The sequence below is a fragment of the Martes martes genome (assembly GCF_963455335.1).
Source record: "Martes martes genome assembly, chromosome: 6".
NCBI lineage: Eukaryota > Metazoa > Chordata > Mammalia > Carnivora > Mustelidae > Martes > Martes martes.
In genome coordinates, this window is record NC_137893.1 from 15,288,310 (window position 1) to 15,312,705 (window position 24,396).

General features: G+C 47.7%; 1 protein-coding gene across 2 annotated transcripts; it reads left to right on the forward strand.

The window, feature by feature from the left end:
* The first annotated feature begins 721 nt into the window (after positions 1–721).
* ZBTB2 (zinc finger and BTB domain containing 2) lies at positions 722–24,296 on the forward strand. Of its 2 annotated transcripts, none has more exons than XM_080806034.1 (3): positions 722–849; positions 15,719–15,903; positions 21,504–24,296. In XM_080806034.1, exons 2-3 carry the CDS (start codon positions 15,731–15,733, stop codon positions 22,873–22,875), a joined length of 1,545 nt encoding a protein of 514 aa, XP_080662160.1. In that variant the 5' UTR covers positions 722–849; positions 15,719–15,730; the 3' UTR covers positions 22,876–24,296. The 2 variants fall into 2 exon arrangements, with proteins under 2 accessions (XP_080662160.1, XP_080662161.1); XM_080806035.1 differs by lacking the exon at positions 722–849 and adding an exon at positions 1,268–1,385.
* Positions 24,297–24,396: the final 100 nt, after the last annotated feature.

Genomic DNA, 24,396 nt, shown 5'->3' on the forward strand with positions numbered 1-24,396 from the left:
CAATTACTGAAATAAGCATTAAGGTCAATACTAACAAACGTCTGTCATCACACTCAACTAGTCTGGAAGGAAGAACCTGTACCTCTTTATACACAGCACAAACTGACATATCTACTTCGTATGACTTTTCCAATTCCACTGGTGATAGAAAAGTATTAGTGATTTACAAGTTTCTCCCTGGCTCTCAAGTCCACTCATTTCACATCTTAAGATGAAAACTTAAGACACACGGGAAATAAAGGGACAAAAATAATGGCCAAGAGATGTCAAGCAGAAGCTTGCAGACGGATCCGAGCGGTTCTGCATCCCTTCCCGGAGCATCTCCAGGATTGTCCTACCTAAACACTTTATGTAAACATGGGGCTTGTGACTCAAGCCTCCAGCCCCAATAGGTGGAGAGAAGTTTCCTCGCCTCGGCTGCACATGGTTTGCAGAAGTTTGGCTGGAGCAGAGCGGAGCCTGGGTGGGAGCGGCAGTGTAGTTAGTGCTGCAGGCGGCGGCGGCGGCGGCGGCAGAGCAGCAGGAGGCGGAGGCGGGCGGGGGGAGGGGAGGCGGCTGGGGGGGCGGAGGGGGCTCTTGCCGCCACTGCTCTCTCGCCGCCTCTCCCCCCCGGCGGGAGCCGCTCTCAGCCTCTTTGCACTAGTCGCTCCGCTCTCTCGGTCATGTGACCTTAACGTAACCGGACAGGAAAAGCCCCGCCGCCGCCGCCGCCGCCGCGCCGGAGACACCGACCGCGGCGGCAGCAGCAGCAGCAGCGAGAGGCAGAGGCGGCGGCGGCGGGGAGAGCACGGCCAAGGCTGCCCAGCAGTGCCTCCTCCACACCCCCCGCCGCAGCAGCACCGGCGACAGGTAAGCGCGCAACGCCTCCACCTCCCGGGGCCGGTGCCCACGTGCCGCCCCCGACCCGGGCTCCGGGAAGGCGGAGGGGGGGCGGGGGCCACCGGAGCTCGCAAACGGTTCCGGCACCAACGGTGGCAACAAAGAAGACGAATGACCCCCGTCCCGGGGCTCCGGGTGAAGGCAGGCGCAGGGCCCGGACCACACGGGGACCCAGTTCTGGGAAGCGAGGGCAGGGGCGCCCCGCGGGGGCGGTGGCGGCTGCGCCTGGCGCCGGGGCTCTGGCCGCCTGACAAAACCATCCCCCGGAGCCAGGCGGCGGCGAGTCGGCGGCGGCTCCATCCGGGGCTTTGCGGGAGGGGGAGGGGACGGAAGCCGAGAGGGCGGGCGGCGGATCGGAGGGAAGGAGGGAGGAAGGGGAGGGGGGCGATTCGCGTTCCGTTCCCCGTTGCCGGTCCCTCCCTTCTCGCCGCCACCGCGAAGTGCGTCCCGAGCGGCGGCGGCCGGTGAGCGTCCCGCGCTGGAGCCCTGAGAGGCGGGCCCGTCAGGTGCGTAATCCTTCCGACGCCTCGCCGCCGCCTCCTGCTGCTGCCGCTGCTCCTTCTTCGGCGGCAAGGCCGCGAGCTGCGGAAGTGGGTTTGGGGGAGGGGAGCGGAGAGGAAGGGGGAGGGGAGGGATCCGGTCCGACCGGAGCAGGCCCGGCCTCTCTGGCGCTTCTCCCAGCTGCAGCGGCTCCTACAGCTGCTGCCGCTACTGCTGCGGCTCCGCCTCCCCGCTCGCGGGCGGGGGCGCGCACGCGCGCTTCCGGCCTCCTCGGGTCTCGCGCTGTCTTCGGCTCTCGCGCGCGCTCTTCCCCTCGCCCTGTCTGACCACCCCCCCGCCCCCGGCGCCGGAGCTGTTGCGCCAGCCGGGGCGTTGCGCACGGCGTAGGCGTCGGCATTGTGTTAAACTCCGCGGGACTTGGGGCGAGCGCGCGCGCGCACGCGGGACTGAGGGAAGCGGAGAGCGTGCGGCGCGGCCGGAGTGCGTCGCCCCTCCCTTCCCCTCCCCTCCCCTCCCCTCCTCCCAGCCCCTCAGGGATGGGGGCGGGGCCGGGGTGCGCGGCGCCCGGGCCCGTCGGGCCCCCGCCGGTCTGGCCGGCCCTGCCGGCCCCGCCCTCGGCCGGGCCCCCGCCCCCCGGGACGGGACGGGGCGGGGCGGGGCGAGGCAGGACGGGGCGGTCGTTGGGCCGCTCGCCTGCGGTCCGGGGAGATGTAGGCCTCTCTGGGCGCCGCCCGGGTGGACCGCTGCGGCCCGGGCAGCGGGTGTGGGCACGCTGGGCCGGCAGCCTCCGGCTTCCGCTCCGTTGCCGATGTGCGCCTCGGCTAAGGCCGAGGTTAGCTCGGCGCTGCGCTGTGGTTTCTGGCTGCTTTGCCTTGGGGCGTGGGCCGGCGTCGGTGCTGCGCCCCGAGCCCGCGCGGCCCTCCCACCCCGGAGGGCTCCGAGAAGGGGAGGCTGGGGGCTCGGAGGCTGTTTCCTGGGCCCGAGACGTTTTTCAGGCGTAACAGAAGCCCCAAACCAATGATTTTTAAACAGGCTGCAAAGATACAGAGGTGCTTAGGAAGCAAGGGCCTTTTCTGGTAGTGAAAGGGGGGCGAAAAGAAAGCAAGGGTAGCTGAGCAGGCAAAAAAGTGGGCAGGGTGAAAATGCAGATTGTTAATGCTAGGCCATTTACTGCAAGAACTTGCAACTGCTCAACTAATGATGCCTTAGGGAATTAACCCCCTCCCCCCCCTCGGCTGCAGTGTTATTTGCTCTCCATCAAATACAATGGGCCCACTTAGTGTATAAGTCTCAATTCTATTCATTTTAATAGGTTATTGTTTCAGTAAAATAAAGCATAAAAAAGGTCAGAATTACGGGCTCATACAGAATTTAGGGGTGCTCAGGGTTCCCTTAAATGGGCTGCCCTGTCCTTTTTAGGACAGACCTCCACGTAGACCCGGAGGGAACCCTGCACTAGCATTTTAGTTGGAGAGGCCTGAAACTTTAAAAGAAAACTAGAACTAAGCATCATAAATGCTCATTTCTGTGATTTATTACAAACCGACATTATCTGTTAAAAAAGTAGATTTCATTTTGCATTCTAAACAACCTTGGTGTATATCCAGGGTGTTTTCAAACTATTAAAATGTAATTATTAAGAAAAAGTTCCATATTCCTTTAAGCTGGGCATTTCTCACTTAATAAATTGGTGGTTTATAGAAGTTTATTTTCTAGCCAAAGAATTGACCTCTTATTAATACCATGGTGAGATCCCAAAGCACAATTTATACCAGGGGTAGTAAGTGCCACAAATAGTAGTGAAGGAATCCTTGGAAGGGTGGCAAATAAATCACCCTTGAAGCTTTGTTGTAGTGTATAGTCCAACCACTTGCCAGTTTTAAAGCTTCTCTCAAAGAGGGTGTAAGTAAATGGTGCTCTGCAAACTTCCACTGAAATACTCCAGCAGCACAGTAAACAGGGGGCACCTTTTAGGCCACAGAATAAAAGCTGCCACGATGACATTTTCTTCTTTATCATAATGATTAATAGGAACTTTGCACTGTCCCTAAAGATCTCCTCTTTTGTAATACAAAAATTATATAAAATATAAAATTGTATTCACCTTAATTCTCTAAGATAGATGCTCCTTGTGAACACTGCATGTCCTGTGTACGCAGATACGCATTCCCAGCTTGAGAAGCCCTGACATCGAGGTAGAAAATGAAGGAAGCCTTCAAGGCTCATAAGTGGCATTGGCGTGGGAATGGCTTTGGACCTGGGACACTCTTCTGCCCTGTCTTCTTAACTGTCTTGGTGCTTGATCCCTAGTCCCACTGACTTTTCCTTGAAGTTAACGTTGAAACGTTGAGCAAGTGGTGTGGTTCCAGCCTGTCATGGTGAAAGAAGAGCTTGCTGGTCTCCTGGAGACTGCCATGAATTTCAGAATGCACATGGCAGAAATGGGAATTTATCACTTTTCCTACCTCCTTGCGGTTGCAAAGCAGGACTCTAAAATCCCAAAAGGGAATTGAGAATTTTTATTTTCCTGAAGAAAAAAAAAATTGTAAACATTCTAAGCATCAGAGAGAACATTTTCTAGGCTTTATTTATGCCCAAGTATATGAGTTACAATTTTGTTACCAAATTAAACTTAAATAATTAAAATACTACTGTGAGTCAATAGTAAATAAGAGTGTTTTACAACGCTAATATGCCATTAAGAGATAGAGTCAAGTAGCCACAGAATACTTACCAGAAGTTGGCAGTCCAGGACAGTTCAGGACCATTTTTTTCCTACGTTTTAAGGCCAAGTTAGAGGCCGTATTTATGCTCAAACCCATAATTCCCAGCTCACGTGAATGAGGTATGCATCCTAAGACTTTCTCACTTCAAGAAAGCTCAGTGTGCAAAGATAGGAATTTGTAAAGCATTTTTAGGTATCTAAGTACTTGTTAAACTGCCCTTTTTACTTTGCAAGAGGTTCAGTTCCTTTAAATTGTGTACCCGCCTAAGTTCTGCATCAAGCAAGGAAGAACTTTCAGAGTCATCTGAGAAAGGTTTCAATGTATGGTTGTGTTCCACATCACGCCGGTCTTCTTAGATTCTCTGAGCCTCATAGTGCTTCTAAGCGCGGGTTGGGGTTGTCTGAGTGTGGTCTGCACACTCTTCTGAATCTCCAGAACCCCCTCAGGGTTCCATGAGGTCAAAACAATTTTATAATAAGGGTAAGATGTTATTGGACTTTTTAGCTGTTGACAAAATGTGTCGATGTTGGAAAGATCCACTGCATAACTCACCGAGCTGACATTTTCCAGTGACCCATGGGGGATGTTCACAAAAACCATGCATGGGTAAAAGATCCGTGCAAAGTGCAAGCTAGAGCAATGAATTTTACTGTAAGAGAGTAGGAAAATTTTCATTCATTATGTATTTTTAGATCAAACTGCTAACCTTCAAGAAACTACAACTTATCAGGTTTTGGTGTAGTATCAAAGAAAAATATCCACAATTTCCTGGAAAAGCTATTAATGTATTTCTTTTTCCAACTACATCTGTGGGTGAGGTTGGATTTTCTTGAGTACTCAACCAAAACAGTTATCACAACAGAGTAAAGGGAGAAGTAGAGTAAATGCAGAATCCCATTGTATTCTGTTAAAGAGATTTGGAAAAATAGCAAATCAGATTAGGTTTTTAAATTTTGCTATGTGATCATATGTAGGTCTCCTTAAAGTTGATTATAGCATAATGCCTTTAGAATTTTCACTTTGATATCAACTCCATTAGCCGTAAACCTCTGACTTGGTTCTCCTTGACACAAACTGTCCCGGAACTGCCTCCCTCTGACCTTCACTTAGAAATTAAAAACTAATTCCAAAGTTAACGTCAGAACCTGTAATTGAAAAGACAATCTCTTACAAATCCAATGGTTTTCAAAGTCAAAATACGTGCTATTGATTAGTTTAAGTCCCACCTTTTTCTAATTACAATGGAAGAGGATTGACTAATGTTATGAACAATGCATCAAATTGTCACCACAACTGATTAAGACACATTTCCTAGCTCTGAGATACAGTTTAAAAACCTTACAATTCAAATGGCCAGCCTCATTCAGGTTTACTTTATAGGCCCTAAATATTAATTATTAATAATACTAATTGAAAAAGCAGTTTTTTCATCCTGGTAAGTGGTCTGAGCTACTTGAAAGAATCAATCTTACTTGTGGGTAGTGCTTTTTCTGTTACTGATGTGTCCTGTGCATTACAGTATTCATTTATGCTTCACTTAAATAAAATTAAGGACTTTAGAGGACCCTTTTAGTGCCCTCAAAATGGGTAGTCTAAGTGGTATTTAGTACCTTAGGAGAGCTATTATCTTTAAAAAGTGAGTCATCAATTCCCGAAAGCTGTTTTGGTCTCCTCTTCTTATACTGACAATGTAGGAGGAAATTGGGTTGTCAAAATATACTATGATGATATTGTCCCATTCAGCTGCACCTCCAAAGGATAAGTAACTTGCACGGAAGGATCAGTGCCACCTGGGCTGCCCGCTGGAGGCAAAAGCCCTTGACCCCTAGGCAGTACCGCGTTATCAGTGTGGAAAACAGTGGTGAAGCATTAAATTATACAAGTGGTCATTTATATTTAGCTCTGAAAAGTGCTTTTGACGTGCTTCAACATGTATCTCGCAGTCTCTGAATTTGCTTAAATTAAAAAGAAAAAAAATAACTTTGTACACATATACATATATAAAGAAGGCATTCAGTGAAAACCCACTTTTAAGCATTGCTTCCCCTCGGGGCACCTGACTGGCTCATTCCATAGAGCATGTGACTCTTGATCTCCGGGTTGTGAGTTCCAGCCCCATGTTGGGTATAGAGATTACTTAACAATAAAATCTTTAAAAAAGGAGAAGAATTGCCTCCCCTCCCCCATCTCTATTTTCCCCTCCGTGCCTTTCTGCTCACTATTCTGATTTAAGAAAGACAAGTGATTTTTTTGAATTTAGTTTTTTTTGGTTTGTTTTTTTTTTAAGTTCTGTGTATAGTTTTAAATGATCCAGGGCTTTATGTAGGTCTTCAGTTTCTTGTCACGATTTCATGGCAGCCCTCCGTGACTGGGAGTACTAGGACCTCCGGGGACTGACCTCTGGAGCCAAGTAGTGAAGAGGAAAGCGTGTGAAATTTACACCCATTAGACCAGAATCCAGTTGACTCCTGTTTGCAGCTGTAACCTCTCCGAACTATCATGTAGTGGTTCAAGGTTGGAGTCAGATACACCCAGCTTCTCCAAAGACTCTCAGACATAAATCCCAGCGGGGACTCAGGACTCCAGACCAATACAGTCACCGTGCGTACTGCACACCTCTACTTGGTTGTCTCAGAAGTATCCACCATCCCACCACCTCCCAACATAACCTCACAGTCTTCCCCACAAAGCTGGCTCTTTGCCCGTGTTCTCTCTTCTAGCGGGAGTCCCCATGATCTTTCTAGTTACACAAGCGAGAAATCTAGTAGGAGTGCTCTTGAACACATCAATTTCCCCCGCCCTCCTCCATCCAATTCACCACCAGTTCTGTTGAGTTTTTAATCTTCCAACTACCTTTCAAATCCCATCCAGATCGCCACCACCTACTTCTGTCACCTCTTCTAGACCACAGAAATGTCTCCCCTCTCCCCACTTCCGGCAGGTCTGCCCTCACCTGCCTCTTCACTCCTCAGTCAAATTTGGTTTAGCTCTGCAGGGCAGCCATCCCATCGCTCACCCTGCGAAATCCCCTCCGTGGCTCCCATTGCTTTTCAGATACGGACCCAAACCCTTAAGAAGACCTGAGTCTCCCAGCTTCGCCTCACCTCCTCCTTTTCCGGCTCTTTGACCTTCAGTCACATGGACCTTCTCCCGGTTCCTCAGCTGCATCTTAACTCCCTCCTGTCTTAGGGCCTTTGCAGATGCTTCCCCTTGGCCTGGAACAGTCCATCCTTGCCCCGTTGACTCTTCTTGCTCTCCAGATACCTGCTTAACTGGCATTTCCCCACAAAACCCTTCCCTGATCCCCAGCCCCAAAATTAAACCCGTGTCATGATAAATTTTGATTTTGTAAATTTGTGTACTTCTTTGATTCTACCCTCGAACTCTGTACTCTCCATGCCGTTGTGAACACCATACCTGGCAGCTCCGAAAGCTCTGGACAGATGTATGACTGCTCCCCAGATCTGCAGCTTCAGAGCTGGACTACATGTGGGCAAGTCACTTAACTTCCTAAGTCCAGTTTTCTGCTGGAAAGAGGGTGGTTGGTCCTTGGCACGTAATAAGTGGTCATTTATTATTAAAGCTGTGGTTATTCATATTAGAATTCATACTGAAGAGTGACAAAATGATACTCCGTGGTGTTATTGAGGATTAAATGATGAGTGTAAAGAGTTACCATAAAATATAAAGCACTGTTCAGAACTTAATAGTTAGCATGAAGAAACACAAAGTGACATTTAAAAATCAAAAATAGCTCCCTTTAAACTGATGTGAATTTTTTAAGTTAATCTAAGATAAATAGAAATTCAACTCTTATCCCACATCACCCAGCTAGTCAGGGGCCAAGAACTCAACATTCTTCTCTCTGAACCTAGAGTTTCTTAATTTTTTTTTTTTTAACAAATACGGAACAGCAGACAATATGCTAGTATGTGAAATAAAGTAATAAGTGATACATCAGACCCAGTGATGTGTTTTTGGGATGCATCAGGCAGACACAGTGTAAACTAGAATGTTCACCGATGCTCCAGAGCCAAGGAGGGCCTCCTAATCTTGAGGGTCAGGGAAATTCTGCAGGGGACAAGTAGAGTTGGGGACCGGGGGGAAAGGGGAGGCAGTAAGTGGTGGGTCCCTCGGGAAGTGGCATGTTTGAAGGTCCAGCGTAGAGTTTGCAAGGCCCGGTTCAAACAAGCCCCCAGTCCTGACAGTGGGAGTAGAGATCTGGTGCTGGGCTCAGCCTGGAGAGAAGGAGCTCTGAGCAGTGAGTGTTGCAGGTGGCTGGGAGCCTAAGAATGGCCTGAGCTTCAGGACCTTCTGGTTATAAAGAAAGATGCCCTTCTTCAGCTTAGCTCAGCTCATCCGGCATTTCCAAAGTGAGTGAAATAACATCATTTTGTCCCCATTACCATCCATAGACTCAGATGAAATTGGGCTTTTAGTGATGCTCGGATTTCAGAACAAGTTGGTTACGTGATGACTTCGTGAAGATCATCGAATGATAATCTTATATTAAGGAAACAATTAGGCACAACTTAATGTCATAAAGTAAAATTTTATGTTGTACTTTTTTTTGCATTAGAACCTTTTTCTTCCATATACTGAATATGGTGCCAACAGTCCTTCCTCTAGAAGGTATTCTGACCTTATGTCCTTTCTGCCCATTTACACTTAGAAGTCCCCCATCCCTACTGGGCGTGTGAATATTTTATGTCTTTTCTTGAAAAATAGAGAGAGAATGATACCCTTTTGGACCCCTAGTTTCAAGGTTGGTTGGCTGGGTTTTAGTAGGCCTGTAAAATCCGAAAGTCTGGAAACCATTAGTTTCCATCAGCACGAGACCAGTTGTGCAGAGTTAGGCAGGGGTTGGGCCATGGAGGACCAGGTAAGCTGTGCTGAAAACTTTTGAGTTTCACACTAAAGGAAGTAGGGAATCCCAGGAGGACTTTAAGCCAGACAGTGACATCAGATTGGCCCTTTGGGAAGAGCCTTCTGGCTGTTCCGTGTGGAAGGATTCAAGAGCTAGAGCCGGAAGCTGGAGAGATGTGTAGGGAGGCAGAGCTCCGCGGTGGCATAAGAAGCTGAAGTTGGCGGGCTGTGAGCGACCGACTGTAGAATGAGGGAAGTGGGGCCAAGAAAGGGGGAATTGAGATTCCTGGCTTGGTCAAGAGATGGATGGTGGTGCCATGCACTCGGCAGGGGGTGTGGAAAGAAGGGGTTTGCGTCCCTGGCTTTTAGTGTCCTTTGGAGGAAATGGGGGTGAGGGGAAGGGGATTTGAATTGTTTTTCCTATTCTGAATTGAGGGGTCGTTTGGGGTGGCGCAGTGGGAGTGGACTGGATCCCCACAGAGAGTCCACAGAAGGAGAATTAGGCTGTGGTCAAGGCAAAGGAGCATCAGCAAAAGAGGAATCCTTGGTGGAGATTAAAATAGAACAGCCAGAGGTGAGAGAAAACCAGAGCACAGTGGCCTCGGAGCCCGAGACAGTATTTATGGAGCAGGAGGAAGGGTATAAATGCCGCAGAGAGGTGGAGTAGGCTCAGTCTGGGGGGCTGGGGAGCAGAGGTCCTCAATGACCTTGGCTGAGCTATCTCGGTGCACAGGGCAGGAGCGGTGCACGCGTGAGCCGTGGACGGGAGGTGGGAAGCAAGGAGTGGACTTCCATTTCCACAAAGGGGGGTGGCCTCAAGCAGAGCCCCCCATGAAGATGGCTGTGGCCTCAGCCTGTGCAGCACAGGCCGAGTGGAAACAGCTCTGAAGGGGCCGTGATGACAAAAGGAGGTTTAGGACAAGGGGGTGCCGTCAACTGGGCGGGGGTAGGGGGCACTGCCCGAGCTGCCCTTCTCGTGGAATCCAGGCTGGGGACCCCTCCACCCCATTTTCTCAGACTCATTCACATGTGCAAGACTCAAGGAGGGGGTCTGGGTTGGTTCTGATTTTTCTCCCTGAGAAAGCTTTTCTGGGTGTCCAAAGTGAGATTTTAAAAATTTATCTATGCAAAGTTTTGTCTTCCCTGTGTACATTTTGAACAGAAGACTCATTCTTTCCATGATTCCTCCTCTCGTTTGGCTTTTTTCACATCCTTGAGACTCCTATACATGTGTTCTTCCCTCTCTGTGTGAAAGACCTATTCAGTATGTTTCCTATTCTGGATCAAATAGGAAATCTCTAAATTGAGATTCTAATTTTTTTAAAAATTTTTAAAGATTTTATTTATTTATTTGACAGAGATAGAGAGACCACAAGCAGGCAGAGAGGCAGGCAGAGAGAGGGGGGAACAGGCTCCCTGCTGAGCAGAGAGCCCGATGCAGGGCTCCATCCCAGGACGCTGAGATCATGACCGAGCCGAAGATAGAGGCTTTAACCCACTGAGCCACCCAGGCGCCCCTCGAGATTCTAAAATAACTGATTAGACCCCCTTTTAAAAAGAAACATTTCACGTTTTTATTTTCATGGCTCCGTTCTTATGGACTGAAAAAAAATACTCACCTTGGGCTGTTTGTAGAATGAGAAGGAGCTCTACCTCTTGCTATATCGAGATTTTCACTGTAAGAACAAAAACTTCAAAATCCTATAAAATATTGATAAGTTTGATGATATTACAACGTAAAACTGTATGTCACAAATCTCTGTAAAACAAAATCAAAAGAAAGTACGAGAAATGTTAGACTTACATGTTTAAAGGGCTCGTTTTTATTATATACCAAGGGTTTTACAGATCGATAAGAAAAAGACAACCTGATAGAAAACCGAGCAGAGCTCATGAAGAGATACAAGAGGAAATGTAAATGATCAATAAACGTAAAAATATACTTCCTCTCATCACTAAATCCACAGAAGGTAAGAAAATTAGAATGGATTTGGCAACGATTCTTTAAGAAGGGGTACTACCATCCCCCACCCCCCCACCCCCGTGCTGGCAGAGTGTGGAGAAACTGGGGGGCCGGGGGTGGCTGGACAGCTCCCAACTGTGCGTCTGTGATAGTCGAATGTCTTATCACGAGTATGTATGCTCAAAAGCAGCAATAAAAATAATGTTTCCGATTGATTTTAAACACACTCATGCATAGCACGTACCAACAAACCAGACAACCCTGCTTAAATCTCACTTCTAACGCCTACTGAGTCTATCCTCAGGGGCAGACCGGTGACCTCTCAGCCGGTTTCCTCCTTTATGGAATCTGCGTAGCAATACCACTGATAAGTTCATGTGCAATTAAATAAAGACCATATGGAAACGAATGGTCAGTGGTAAACACTCCATCAGTAAGAGCCACTCTTGTCATTATCATCAGGGAATAAACAGTCATGTGTTCTCATACTCAAGGCTGCTGTCAATGAAGGGATAGCCAGAGCTGCCTAGGCATAAGGGGAACGGGCTCAGAGACAGAGCGCAGGAAAATCAGCTCACGGCAGGGTGCTCTCAGGGGGTGTTACACTTCTTTGTAGAAAAAGGCTGGTTGGTAAGATGGAAAAAGGAAGTATTCTGGCACTTTCCAGCCAACAGTCTTCTAATGGTCTATCCTGGCGGCAGTCAGGTTAGATTGCTGTTTCTGTGTAATCCCCGTTACCCTGCACACTGGCACCGACTCGTGTTTTCATCCTGAACCTCGCACCTTGTTTCTGTCTCCCCTTCCTCCTCTTAGTGCTCTCACTTCTCCGACCTGCACCGAAAATCCTGGGGGAACGAGGGTCCTGATCCATTCCAGGGATGTGGACATATAAATGAGCCTGCAGTCCGGGTCTCTGTACCCAGACTGCTGCTAGCTTGGGTGACCCGCCTGCCTTTCCTACTTGGAGACAGCTCTTGATAGAAAACGTGACACTGGACATCCTTGATTCTTGCTCTGTGACCTGATTGGTCTCTCAAAGTATTATTCCATTTCCTTCTTTTTCTTTTAGGTCACACTTGTTAATTCTGAATCTGCCAGATCATGCCTAGCACAGGAAGGAGAGTGGGGAGTTCAGTACCAGCTGAGTAAGAATTGCCACGGGTCTGGTTTGTTTTGTTCTGTTTTGTTTCTAAAGCTTACTGATAATGCATCCTTCACAGTAGCTTTCCCAGTTCTGCAGTTAAGTGTCATCGTTATTACCCCTTTCTTTTTAAATCTGGCTAATTAGTTAATGTGTGGTGGGATTGTCTTTTTTTCCTTTTCCTTTTTATTTTGAGATAACTACAGACACACATGTAATTGCAAGAAGTAAGAGAGATCGCATAAGCCCTTTGCCGAGTTTCCTCTGATGGAAACTTCTCGCTAAACTGTAGTCCACATCACAACCAGGGTGCTGACGCTGATACAGTTGAGCTGCAGAACATTCCTGTCCCAAGGATCCCTCGTGTTGCCCTTCTGTAGCCGAACCCATTTCCCTCCTGCTCCCCTCGCCCTGTCACTAATCTGTTCTCTGCTCCTCTGATTTTCGAGAATGTTACAGCCGTAGAATCATAGAGCGTGTGACCTTTGGGGATTGGCTTTTTTCACTCCGCAGAAGCACCCGCCTTGCTCTGTACATGTAGCGGTAGTTCATGTGTCCTTAACTGGCTGTGTGGTTTCCTGGGGCGTGGGCATACCACATGCTTCACTGTTCACCCACCGAAGGACATCTGGGCTGTTTCTAGTTTTTGACTATTAGGAGTAAAGCTGCTGTAGATGTCCACGCATAGGTTTCAGTGTGAACGTAGGTTTCCATTCTCTCAGATGTGTCCACGAGCCCTATTGCTGGGTGGGACGGTACTTGCATACTGAGTTTTTAAGAAACTGCTTTTCCAGGGGCGCCTGGGTGGCTCAGTGGGTTAAAGCCGCTGCCTTCGGCTCAGGTCATGATCTCGGGGTCCTGGGATCGAGCCCCGCATCGGGCTGTCTGCTCGGCGGGGAACCTGCTTCCTCCTCTCTCTCTCTGCCTGCCTCTCTGCCTACTTGTGATCTGTCTGTCAAATAAATAAATAAAATCTTTAAAAAAAAAAAAAAAAAAAAAAAAAGAAACTGCTTTTCCAGAGTGGCTGCACACTTCACCTTCTCCCCAGCCGAGTTCGAGCAGTCCAGCTCGCTGACATCTTTGCCAGCATCTGGTGTTGCCGTTATTTTCTACTTTGTCCGCCTTGATAAATATATAACGAAACCTCGCCATGGTCTTAATTTGCTTTTCCCCAGTCACCAACGAGGCTGAAGCTCTTTTTAAGTCTTTATTCACCATCTTCATAGCCTCTTTGGTGAAATGTATCTTCTAGTTCGTTGCCTGTTGTCTAGTTATATTTTTTTTCTCTGTTGAAGTTTGAAAATTCTTTATGTATTCTATATACCTGTCTTCTGTCAAAGATTTGCAGAGGTTTTCCGGTATTTTCTCCTGGTCTTTAACTTGTCTTTTCATCCTCTTCATAGGCTCTTTCACGAACAAAAATTTTTAATTTTGATGAAATCTGGCATAATCAGTTTCTCCTTTTACGGGTTATACTTTTCATATTCAGTATAGAAGTTCTGCATCTAACCCTAGATCCCTAAGCTTTTCTCCCATTTTTTCGCAAAAGTTATAGTTTGGTGTTTCTTTCTGGGTCTGTGATTCATTTTGAGTTATTTTTTATGTAAGGTATGAAACTTTGATGACGTGTCTGTCTGTCTTTCTTTCTTTCTTTCTTTTTTCCCCTAATGGGAGTCCAGCTGATCTAGCACCATTTGTTGAAAAGATTGTTCTTCCTCCACTGAACTGGAGGAATTGAAATGCTTTGGGGCCTTCGTCTACCATCAGTTGTGCATATTTATGTGGCTCTACTGCTGGGTTCTTAGTCTGTTTCCTGGTGTGTATGTTTATCCCTTCGACAGGACCTTGCTGTCTTGAATGCATCTTGAAATCAGACTGATTCGTCCCACTTTAATATTCTTTTTAGAAATTGTTTTAGCGGGGTGCCTGGGTGGCTCAGTGGGTGAAGCCTCTGCCTTCAGCTCAGGTCATGATCTCAGGGTCCTCGGATCGAGCCCCGCATCGGGCTCTCCGCTCAGAGGGGAGCCTGCTTCCCTCTCTCTCTCTGCCTGCCTCTGCCTCCTTGTGATCTCTCTCTCTCTGTCAAATAAATAAAATCTTTTAAAAAAATATTTAGCTCTGCTGGTTCCTTTGGCTTTCCATGATACATTTCAGAATATTCTTATCTATGTCTACCAAAAAAAAAAAAAACCTTGTGAGAATTTTGATAAGAATTTTGCCAAACCTATATGCTGACTTGGGAAAAATTTGTTTGTGCTATATCGGATTTTCCTAACCATAAATACAGTGTATCTTTCCATTTCTTTAAATATTCTTTGATTTCTTTCTTCAGCATTTCAGACTCTTTGACATACAAGTCCTGTACATGTTTGGTTAGATCGACAACCTATGTATTTCAACATTTTAAGTGATTGTAATGGTGTTATATTTCTAATTTCAGTGTCCACAGGTTCAAACTTAGTATACAGAATTACAATTGACTTTTACATGTTTATCTTGTAGCCTCCCTGTGGTGTTGCCAGACTCGCTTGTTAGTTCCAGGAGGGGTTTTTTTGTAGATTCCTTGGGATTTTCTAGGTAACAACCATGTCATCTGGAAAGAGGGACAGCTTTGGTTCTCTCTTTCCTCTCTGTATGCCTTTTATTTCCTTTCTTGCTTTATTGCACGGACTCAAACTCCCAGTACTATGTTCGGTAATGAGAGTGGGCATCCTTGCCTCGTTCACAATCTTAGAAGGCATTCGCTCTTGGTAACACTGAGTCTGCTGTTAAGTATAACGCTGATCTGTGCATAGTGGGCTGTTAGAAATGCTCTTGGCGGGAAAGGAGCGGCCTACTGATGTGCCGAGCTACCTCTTTTAGAGGCAGTTCCGCTCCTCTGCAGCTGATGCAGACCCAGTGCTTTGCTAGGGTGAAGTGGGACGATGAAAACCTTAGAATTTGGTGTCAGAACAGTGGGATTTAAATTTTGGCTCCCCTGCCTTCTAGCTCGATGGCCTGGGCAAACTTATTTACACCTCTCAAAGCCCAGTTCCTCATCCACAAAAAAGGGAAGAGGACGCCATCCCACTTCCTTCCTCCATGAGCACAGGTGTCCAGGGCAATAACGGGCGTATTATTTTATCCCCACCAGGGGCAGTCCTGTCCCTAGGGCAGGAGCTGGAAAATGGCCCCAGTTTGGTGAGATCTTCACCCTACTCTGCTGTGTCCCCCCGCTGCCCCGCCCCCCGCCCGGCACCTTAATTTACTGATCTCTATGGAAGATTTGACAAGTTCTAGTAGACAGATCATTTAGAATTTGCATTTGGAGTCATAAACTAAAAGACTAACTGATCTGGGGACATTTGCTGTCTGGAGCACAGACAGCCGAGTTCATTTCCCGGCTCCGTTCCCCCACTCACGTCTGCGTAAACTTGGGCAGACCACGTAATCCCCCAGCTCGCTGTAAATGCCATCATCTGTGAAATGGGAGTGGAGACAGAGCAGCTGACTCCCAGAGCGGCCATGGAGGTGAAATGAGCGAACCGGTGTCACGTTGTTAGCATGACTTTTTAGCTGTGGTCATTACTATTGGTGACTATAACGGACACATACTTACTTGTGAATCACCTTTCTTAAAAAAAAAAATTGTTTGCTTTGCAGATTTTTAAAAAAATGGATTTGGCCAACCATGGACTTATTCTCCTGCAACAGTTAAACGCTCAGCGAGAGTTTGGTTTCCTGTGTGACTGCACGGTTGCCATCGGCGATGTGTACTTCAAGGCACACAAATCAGTTCTTGCTTCATTCTCCAATTACTTTAAGATGTTGTTTGTCCATCAGACCAGGTAACTAACGTGGTTGATAATAATCTAATGACTGTAGACGCTGAACTTCGTGGCCCTCTTCCCCTCTGCACCTGCTCTTAACCCATCCAGACCATGGGGTCACCTCCTCTCCCTGGAATCCGAGGCCCCTGGGCGCCCAGTTTTCCCTCGTGACCTCACTTGCCCCCTTGCCCATCTTGGTTACTCACACTTCCATGGACCTTCGAGCCCCCGGCAGCCCCTCCACGCCCAGTACCCTGGCTAGCTGACCCCGACCCTCAGGATGGGCAGTGGCAGCCTGATTCCCTGGCTCCCACTCCTCCAGCCCCGGGCCCCCAGGCTGCCCCCACTCCTTTTTCTATTTTTATCCTTATCTGCCAGTCTAATGAGAAGCTTGAGGGCATGAATTCCCCAGTTCCCTTCTTTTCTCTCTTAAAACATCTTGATCTCAGCATCTTTGTTTGCTCTTTCCTTCCCATCTCTCCCGTCTCGGAGAAAAGGACCCACTGAGGAAAAGTGGTCTTCCTCCAATTCTCAGGCTACAGATCCGACCTCTTACTCTCTGTTCTGTCCTTTGCGCTGTGCACTGTCCCCGCGTCCGAGCCGCTGCAGGATCAACATCCCGGGTATCTTGACTATGCTGCGGGGCACCTTCTCCGTTATCTCACCGTGAAGGTGTTTAGAGGGCGAGCCACAGCTTGCTGGCGCTCCCCCCCCCCCCAGACCCCTCCTTTCTGGGGGCACTGTGGTCTGTGCTCCATCCCTACCGAAATCATTTCTCTAAGATCACCTCTTCCTCAAAACCGAGGCTCTTCTCGGCCTCTGGTGTCCTTGGCCGCACTGCATCCTCTTTTTAAGGGCCATCATCTGCACTTTGATCATGCAGAACAGTTCCCTGTTTTCCTACCCTCTGGGCAGGAGCCTTCTGAGAGTCGTGCTGAGTTTCAGTCTGGAGCTCTCCGTGCTTCTTTCCCTGTGCGCTCTCCGGGGAGCTTGTTTCGTCTGGATTTGGCGTCCACTAGAAGCCGCGAGTTTACAGCTCTGCTCTGGCCTTGACCGTTCTCTGCGTCCAGAACCCTGCTTCCCAAGGCTGTGAGGCTGGCTGCTCGAGGGGTCGAATGGAGTATCAGCGTGTCTGAAGCTGAGTTAGGCCTTCCCAGGTCCTTCCCTATTTATCTCCAAGTAACCCGCACTTAAAATCGCTCTAAAACCCCATTTTCTTGGTTCCGCCCCCAGTCACATTTCCCTCACGGTCCCTTACTTACTTACTTACTTACTTACTCACTCCATTCCTTCCCCGTCTTACTTCCTCCCGTTTCCTAATCATTCCTGTCAGATGAATATTCCTAAACAGTGAGGGCTGTGATTGTAGGACGCCTTCGATCACAAACCTAGTCCAGAGTGTCCTGCTTGGATCAGAAACCTAGAGGATGCCCGTTGCACATCAAAACAGCACACGGATTCCTGCTTCTCTTTCAAGGCCCAAAGGCTGCAGCCTGCTTGGCCACCCTGCTTGGTCATCGTGCCCAGTCTTCTGGGCTCGGCTCCCCCGCCCCTCTTCTGCAACCCCTCCCCGCAGTGATCCAAAGCCCTCTCTTCCTCTCTCACATTTCCCAGCACTTTCTGCCCCTTTACAAGATCAGCACATTTTCCTCGTATCGTTCTCGGTGGACTTCTCTCCCCCCACCCTTCATTTGTAAGTTTCCTGAGGGCAGACACCGGGCTTGACCAAGCTTTGTGGATGCCCAGTGTATAGTTTGGGTATTTGTACATAACGGCCACTTGTTAAGTGTCTGGAGGAGCAGAATGGGTGAAGAAGAGGGATAACGGCGAGCAGAGGGTGCTTCCCTCTGGACGTTCCCTTTTACCTCATCGTCAGAGACTTGCTTAGAAGTTTCGACACAATCAGTTAACTTGTCTTGAGGGGGAAAGATTTTCATTTTGAGGAGTAAAAGAATACAGTTTAATGAGTTTCAAGATTTTTTATTTATTTGACAGACAGAGATCACAAGTAGGCAGAGAGGCAGGCAGAGAGAGAGGAGGAAGCAGGCTCCCTGCCGAGCAGAGAGCCTAATGCGGGGCTCGATCCCAGGACCCTGAGATCATGACCTGAGCCGAAGGCAGAGGCTTAACCCACTGAGCCACCCAGGCACCCCAGTTTAATGAGTTTTAAATAGATGCAAGAAACTTAAGTGGAGAGCAGTTTAAATGCCTTTGTAAAAAGGAAATATGGTATCCGTGTAGATCGGAGTCCCCAATGTTCTTTTCTCTTTTTTTTTTGTTTTTAAAGATTTTATTTATTTATTTGACAGACAAAGATCACAAGTGGGGAGAGAGAGGAGGAAGCAGGCTCCCTGCTGAGCAGAGAGCCCGACGTGGGGCTCGATCCCAGGACCCTGAGATCATGACCTGAGCTGAAGGCAGACGCTTTAACCCACTGAGCCACCCAGGCACCCCTGTTCTTTTCTCTTTGAGACGAAGCAAACGGGGCAAAGGCCAGAGGCAGCCTTTCAAACCAGGGCCTTTGTCAGGTGCTGTGAGCTGCCACCTGATTACCCAGAAGGTGGACTGAGAATACAGGTTTTCCACACTTGGTTTAAGAGTGTTCTGTTGTCTGTAGTACCACTAGATGTCTCTGTCTCGAGTGCAGCCCTGGAAGTGATTGGGTTGTGAATCTTGCAGGACTGGAAACACAGAGTTCCCCAAAATGCAGAGAGGCAGGTCTGGCCAAGCACAACCTCCTGAGCGAGAGAGAACATTATGTAAAATTAATTATTTCCAAGGTTCTTTAAGCCCCTTTTTTCCTTTGAGATTCCAGTGAAGGAAAGATTAAAAATACAAATTCCTGTGAAAGTTTGCACAAAGGGCTTGTGGCTGTGCTAAAACCTTATTTTTCCTGTAAAAGTGTCTCAAGCAGACACCTACAGAATAAACCATGTAGGTGTAATTATCTTGTGGGGAGCTGTGTCCTTCCAGAAGGACTTGGAAATGACCAAAGTCTGGCCCATAGCAAGCGGAGAGGTCTAGCTGCCCGGGAGGGGATGCAGTCAAGGATGGAAATTGCTGGAAAGTGACCTAAGGAACTTTTTTAAATAACTTTTTTTTTAAAGTGTTCCTATGTGTATGTGTGTGCATGTGTTCTTCTGCTTTAAGAAAAAAAAATTAAAATGGAGAAATCAAGATAATTGGTTTCTGGGAACCTCCCGGGGCCTTAGGCACTGGCATTGAATCCCAGAGGCCTCCCTCTCCCTGGTGGTTTCTCTCCAGCCCAGTGGGTCCCTTCGGAATCCTTCTCCCTCCAACCTGGCAGGGTCTCCCAGCCTGGTTTATTCTTTGCCTTCAGAGACTGCACACAGTTCTTTAAAACCTGAGCTCTGCTCAGTCACCACCCATCACTGACAGTAGACAGAGGACAACCTATATAGTAACAAATGAGGGAAAATCATAAAACTGACAACAAAACTTTGACGGAAAGGGGCCCCACTTGGTACTTACCACTCACAGATACTAAAAAACATAGCCCTCCTTGGGACTCTTCTCTTTCTGGGAGGCAGAGGGGAGCTTGCTGTCTCTTTTGCCTGGAGGAACATACCCTCCCAGCAGAACAAAGGTGCCCTGTGAACTCCTGGGAGTACTTCGCATCTCCGAAGGCCTGTGGTTTCCCAGTTCAATGTTTTGGGGGTGACTGTTTACCTGATTAAAGTATTCTTCCCCACACATGATCCCTAAAGCTTTGTTTTGAGTATTGAACTTCCCTAGAGCCCCTGAAACCTATTCTAGTGTACACACAGTATTGTCGGCACTCACCCTGTGCTCAAAGGGAAGACCACCTATAAAAAGACTCCAAAGGAAAATGAGTGATCTATCTTTTTAAAAAAAAGAGTCACAGAAACTCTCTTCTTTCTGCCATCAGAGTGCTGCTAGTTTCTATGGAGGATCTTTATTCTTTGACTTCCATACTTTGTAGGCAGACACTTTTCACATGATTACTTGTATGCAGTCATCTTGAAATATACACGCATTGATAGCAAGACAAGAATTCCTCAAATCTGTTCTGTCACAAATTGCTATTAAAGTCACTCTTTTAAAAAATAGAATAAAATGTTAAATTTGGAAGAGCAGGTATACTGTGACTTTTTAGCATGTTGAAAAACATATATCCATAAGATAAACGGCTAAAGGAGACAAAAAGAGTTACAAGAGTAAGAAGTGGTGTAATCAAAAATGATTATACATTGTAAGAACCTGATTAAATAACTCATCCATTTTTAAAAATGATTATACATTCTAAAGGCATTCAAGGAAGCTGTCCTTGAAATTGAAAATGCATTGTCTATAGAACATATTCACTCAGTGGACATACAGCACATACCTTATACTTTATAGATACAATTGCTTTTAATGCATTAGTTTTCTGTCATTAGTGATGGTTTAGGAGGAGTTCTTTGTGACTTTTTGATTAAAGCTTGCTTGATCAGAATGATGTTTCTGGAATGAGGCAAACACTAGCTGCTTTAGGGGCCTCAGATAAATCACTTAACTTTGGGGGCTCTCAGTTTCCAGATCTGTCAGATAGGAACAGTCACATCTGCCTGAATTACTACACAGGATTGTTTTCATGCTCTAAACAATTTTGGTGTCATGGGTTTGGATTGAGACCGAGATTCAAATCCCTCTTAGAACTCTGATATTGAGCAAGGCATGAATCTCTTTGAGCCTCAATCCCTTAGCTGGAAAATGAGAATGAATGGAGTTTAATGAGATAATGCCTGTAAAGGCCGGCAGTAGTTCTGGTGGTGGTGGTAGTATTTACATTTGGTAAGTAAGGGAGTTGTCCTGGAACCGCTTTTTACTGCAGTCTAGCAGTACTGGGAAGGTGATCTGACCCTATTAGAGCTAGAATGTTCCCCCGTACCTTCCGGGGGGGGGGGGGCCAGGTCAGAGAGTTCAGAGCACCAAAAGAATTAGGTTTTATTTTTCTCTCACTTTTGTCGTGTGGCTCCTAGTGCTTGTTCATACTAGCCCAGCATCCCCGTGTCATTTTACAAATGAAGAAACTTTCTCACCAGGTAGATTGTTTGATTTGCCTTAAAAGATCTCGTGCTGAGCTCTGGATGGCATTGGATCAATAGAAAATCATAGACTTTTAGCCAAAGCTCTGCCAGGTCAGCGGCTCTTAACCATGTCCGGGTCACAGGCCACTTTCAGACGGAGAAGCAATAGATCCTCCGCACAAAACACAAAAGTTTTTTTATATAGAACCCTCAGAGTTCTGTCTAAAAATACAATGTGATAGAAGTTCATGTAGACTCTGAGGAGAAAAAAAAAACTGCTTCAAGAATCTAGGAGTTAAGATACCATATTTGCTTAACATGAACTTTTTCCTTCTCATCCTTGCAAATACATTTATTGTCTCTGTCTGTTCTTAACACCATGTAATTACATGGGTTCCAGTTATCTCCCCTGAGTATTCCTTTTCATGAAACACTAACCGTAAGAAAGGGGAAATGCTCTGGTTTCATTTGCCTTTAAAAGTTGCCCCCTTTTTTCTCCAGAGATCATGTTCTCCCTGGAAACCTGGGCTGACGTTTGCTTACAGATTGTCCCCCGGTCTCTTGCAGTGAGTGTGTCCGTTTGAAACCAACCGACATCCAGCCGGACATCTTCAGCTATCTCTTACACCTGATGTACACCGGCAAGATGGCACCTCAGCTCATCGATCCCGTTCGATTGGAACAGGGGATCAAGTTTCTGCACGCCTACCCGCTGATCCAGGAAGCCAGCCTGGCCAGCCAGGGCGCCTTTTCTCACCCCGACCAAGTTTTCCCGCTCGCTTCTTCCCTGTACGGCATTCAGATCGCAGACCACCAGTTGCGACAAGCCACCAAGATTGCCCCTGCCCCCGAGAAGCTGGGGCGGGAAGCGCGGCCGCAGCCGTCCCGGGTGAGCCAGGAGCAGGCGCCGGAGGCCTCCCAGCTGTCCCAGCTGCCTTCCAACCTGGCCCCGGTGACTCGGACGCACCTGACTCCCTCGGACCCGCTGCAGACCTCGCTGTCCCCGGAACTCGTTTCCACGCCCGTGCCTCCCCCGCCTCCCGGGGAGGAGACCAACCTGGAGGCCTCGTCCTCGGACGAACAGCCGGCGGCCCTCACCATCGCCCACGTGAAGCCGAGCATCATGAAGAGGAACGGGAGCTTCCCCAAGTACTACGCCTGCCACCTGTGCGGCCGGCGCTTCACGCTGCGCAGCAGCCTGCGGGAGCACCTCCAGATCCACACGGGCGTCCCGTTCACGTCCGGCCAGCCCGGGGACAGCCGGGGGCCCCTGTCCCTCTGCAGCAACGCCCCGGACCTGGGGAAGGACGCCATGGAGGTGCCCGAGGCCGGGATGATCAGCGACAGCGAGCTGCAGCACATCTCCGACTCGCCCATCATCGACGGGCAGCCGCACTCGGAGACGCCGCCGCCCTCGGACATCGCGGACATCGACAACCTGGAGCAGGCGGACCAGGAGCGCGAGGTGAAGCGGCGCAAGTACGAGTGCACCATATGCGGCCGCAAGTTCATCCAGAAGAGCCACTGGAGGGAGCACATGTACATACACACCGGCAAGCCCTTCAAGTGCAGCACCTGCGACAAGAGCTTCTGCAGGGCCAACCAGGCGGCGCGGCACGTGTGCCTCAACCAGAGCATGGACACCTACACCATGGTGGACAAGCAGACTCTGGAGCTGTGCACCTTTGAGGAGGGCAGTCAGATGGACAACATGCTGGTGCAGACCAACAAACCCTACAAGTGCAACTTGTGCGACAAAACCTTCTCGACTCCCAATGAGGTGGTGAAACACTCGTGCCAGAACCAGAACTCGGACGTTTTCGCCCTGGACGAGGGCCGGTCCATTCTCCTGGGCAGCGCGGACTCCGAAGTCACGGAACCCGACCACCCAGTGTTAGCCTCCATCAAAAAGGAGCAGGAAACAGTGTTGTTAGACTGAATGTGACTTACCTTTTTAAAAAAAAACTGTCATTTTTACAGAGACGGTCTCCTCTCCCGCCCCACCCCACCCCCCAGTTCAGAACTGTAGTTCTCCGTGGCATGATACCAACAGGTCCCCGGTCCCTCCGCCCTCCCCACCGCCTCCCTGTCCCCAGCCCTTCCTCCGCAGAGGCTTTGTGCATTATAAATCTGGAACATATTTACTTCGAGTCAGGGGATATTGGAGAGATAATGGGCAGTAGTACTTATAAACTCAAAATAGGTTTTGAGACGTTTTAGATTATTTAAAAGCAGACTTGCAACTAATGAAGGGTATACAACAAAACAGAACAACTAGAATGCAATTTGGTAAGCTAAAATTATGACTTTCCCTGGGTAATAAGTCTTCCTTCTCGGAAAATGGCAGAAAATACAGCATGCTTCTTAGAGATTCCGCTGGGCTCTGTACTATGCAAAAATCTAGAAGGTGTGGGGAAACTTTAAACCCAAGCAAATGTTCTTAGTATTTATCCTCCAGGTGTCTTATTTCAGAATGCGTCCTTTGAGATTATGTCCAGTCAAGAAAAATCATTCGTTAAGAAATCTACTTGAACAAAACACAAAAGAGAAAAAGTAATAATGTGATGGCAATCTTAATTTTTGGATAAAACATGACAAAGCTGTGAGTTTGTGTGTTTGTAAGAGAAAATGTGTGGATATTTGTGATAAACAGGTGTATTAACGCACATGCCTTATCCAGTTGCTGGCTTCTTTCAAAGTTGAACGAGAGCAAAATTCTCTGTTTTAGTTTCTGATAAATCTGTTGGTTGTTTTAAAAATCAGACTTGCGAGTACTGTTATTCTGTAGATTGTCTTTCTGAATAGAAAACGACATGCCATTCCAGCAGCTGCCGGTGGTAAATTTGTTTTCCACCGACCAGCTGCTTTAAATCAGTGTACGTATGCAGGAAAGTGCATCTCAGAGGCAAGGCTGTGGGCAAAGCATGTAGTAACTTTAATGACTTTAAACGTTAATGCTAATACTGTACTGGCAACATTCATTGAAGCATCAAAAATGGCAAAGAAAAATCAGGACAAAAAAACCTAATTGCTGTTTGGGGGGAAAAAAAAAAACTTGATTTTGTTGTTTCATCTCCACATTATTTTTTCCTGTCCTTTAAACACCTGAAATTTCCTCCATTGGCCTGAAAGCAGTAAAATGTGTCCATTAATCTTTCCTTGGGCCAATAACAGAATGGGTCTGACAGGACAGAACAGGAGCCAGAAATAAGGACCGAACGGAAAAGGGAAGAACAGTTCATAGCTGTGTTGTACGTATATGTTTAAAACTGAATATCCCGTCATCCTGTTTCATGTATAGTTGAGTTCTCAGATTTGTAAGTTTTTATACATACTTTCATTGAATAAACATTTAATTAAATGGGTATTTTATTGTATCTGTGTATTACTTCGTCTACCTAAAGAAATGCAGGGAGGAGGGCGTGGCCCGAGGAGGCATCTCCTTGTGGCACCTCCTTTC

Excerpts from the sequence above, each read along its gene's own strand:
- ZBTB2 (XM_080806034.1), top strand. The coding sequence starts at position 15,731 with ATGGATTTGGCCAACCATGGACTTATTCTCCTGCAACAGTTAAACGCT. Across the intron at positions 15,904-21,503 it reads TTGTTTGTCCATCAGACCAG|TGAGTGTGTCCGTTTGAAAC; the intron begins GTAACTAACGTG and ends GGTCTCTTGCAG.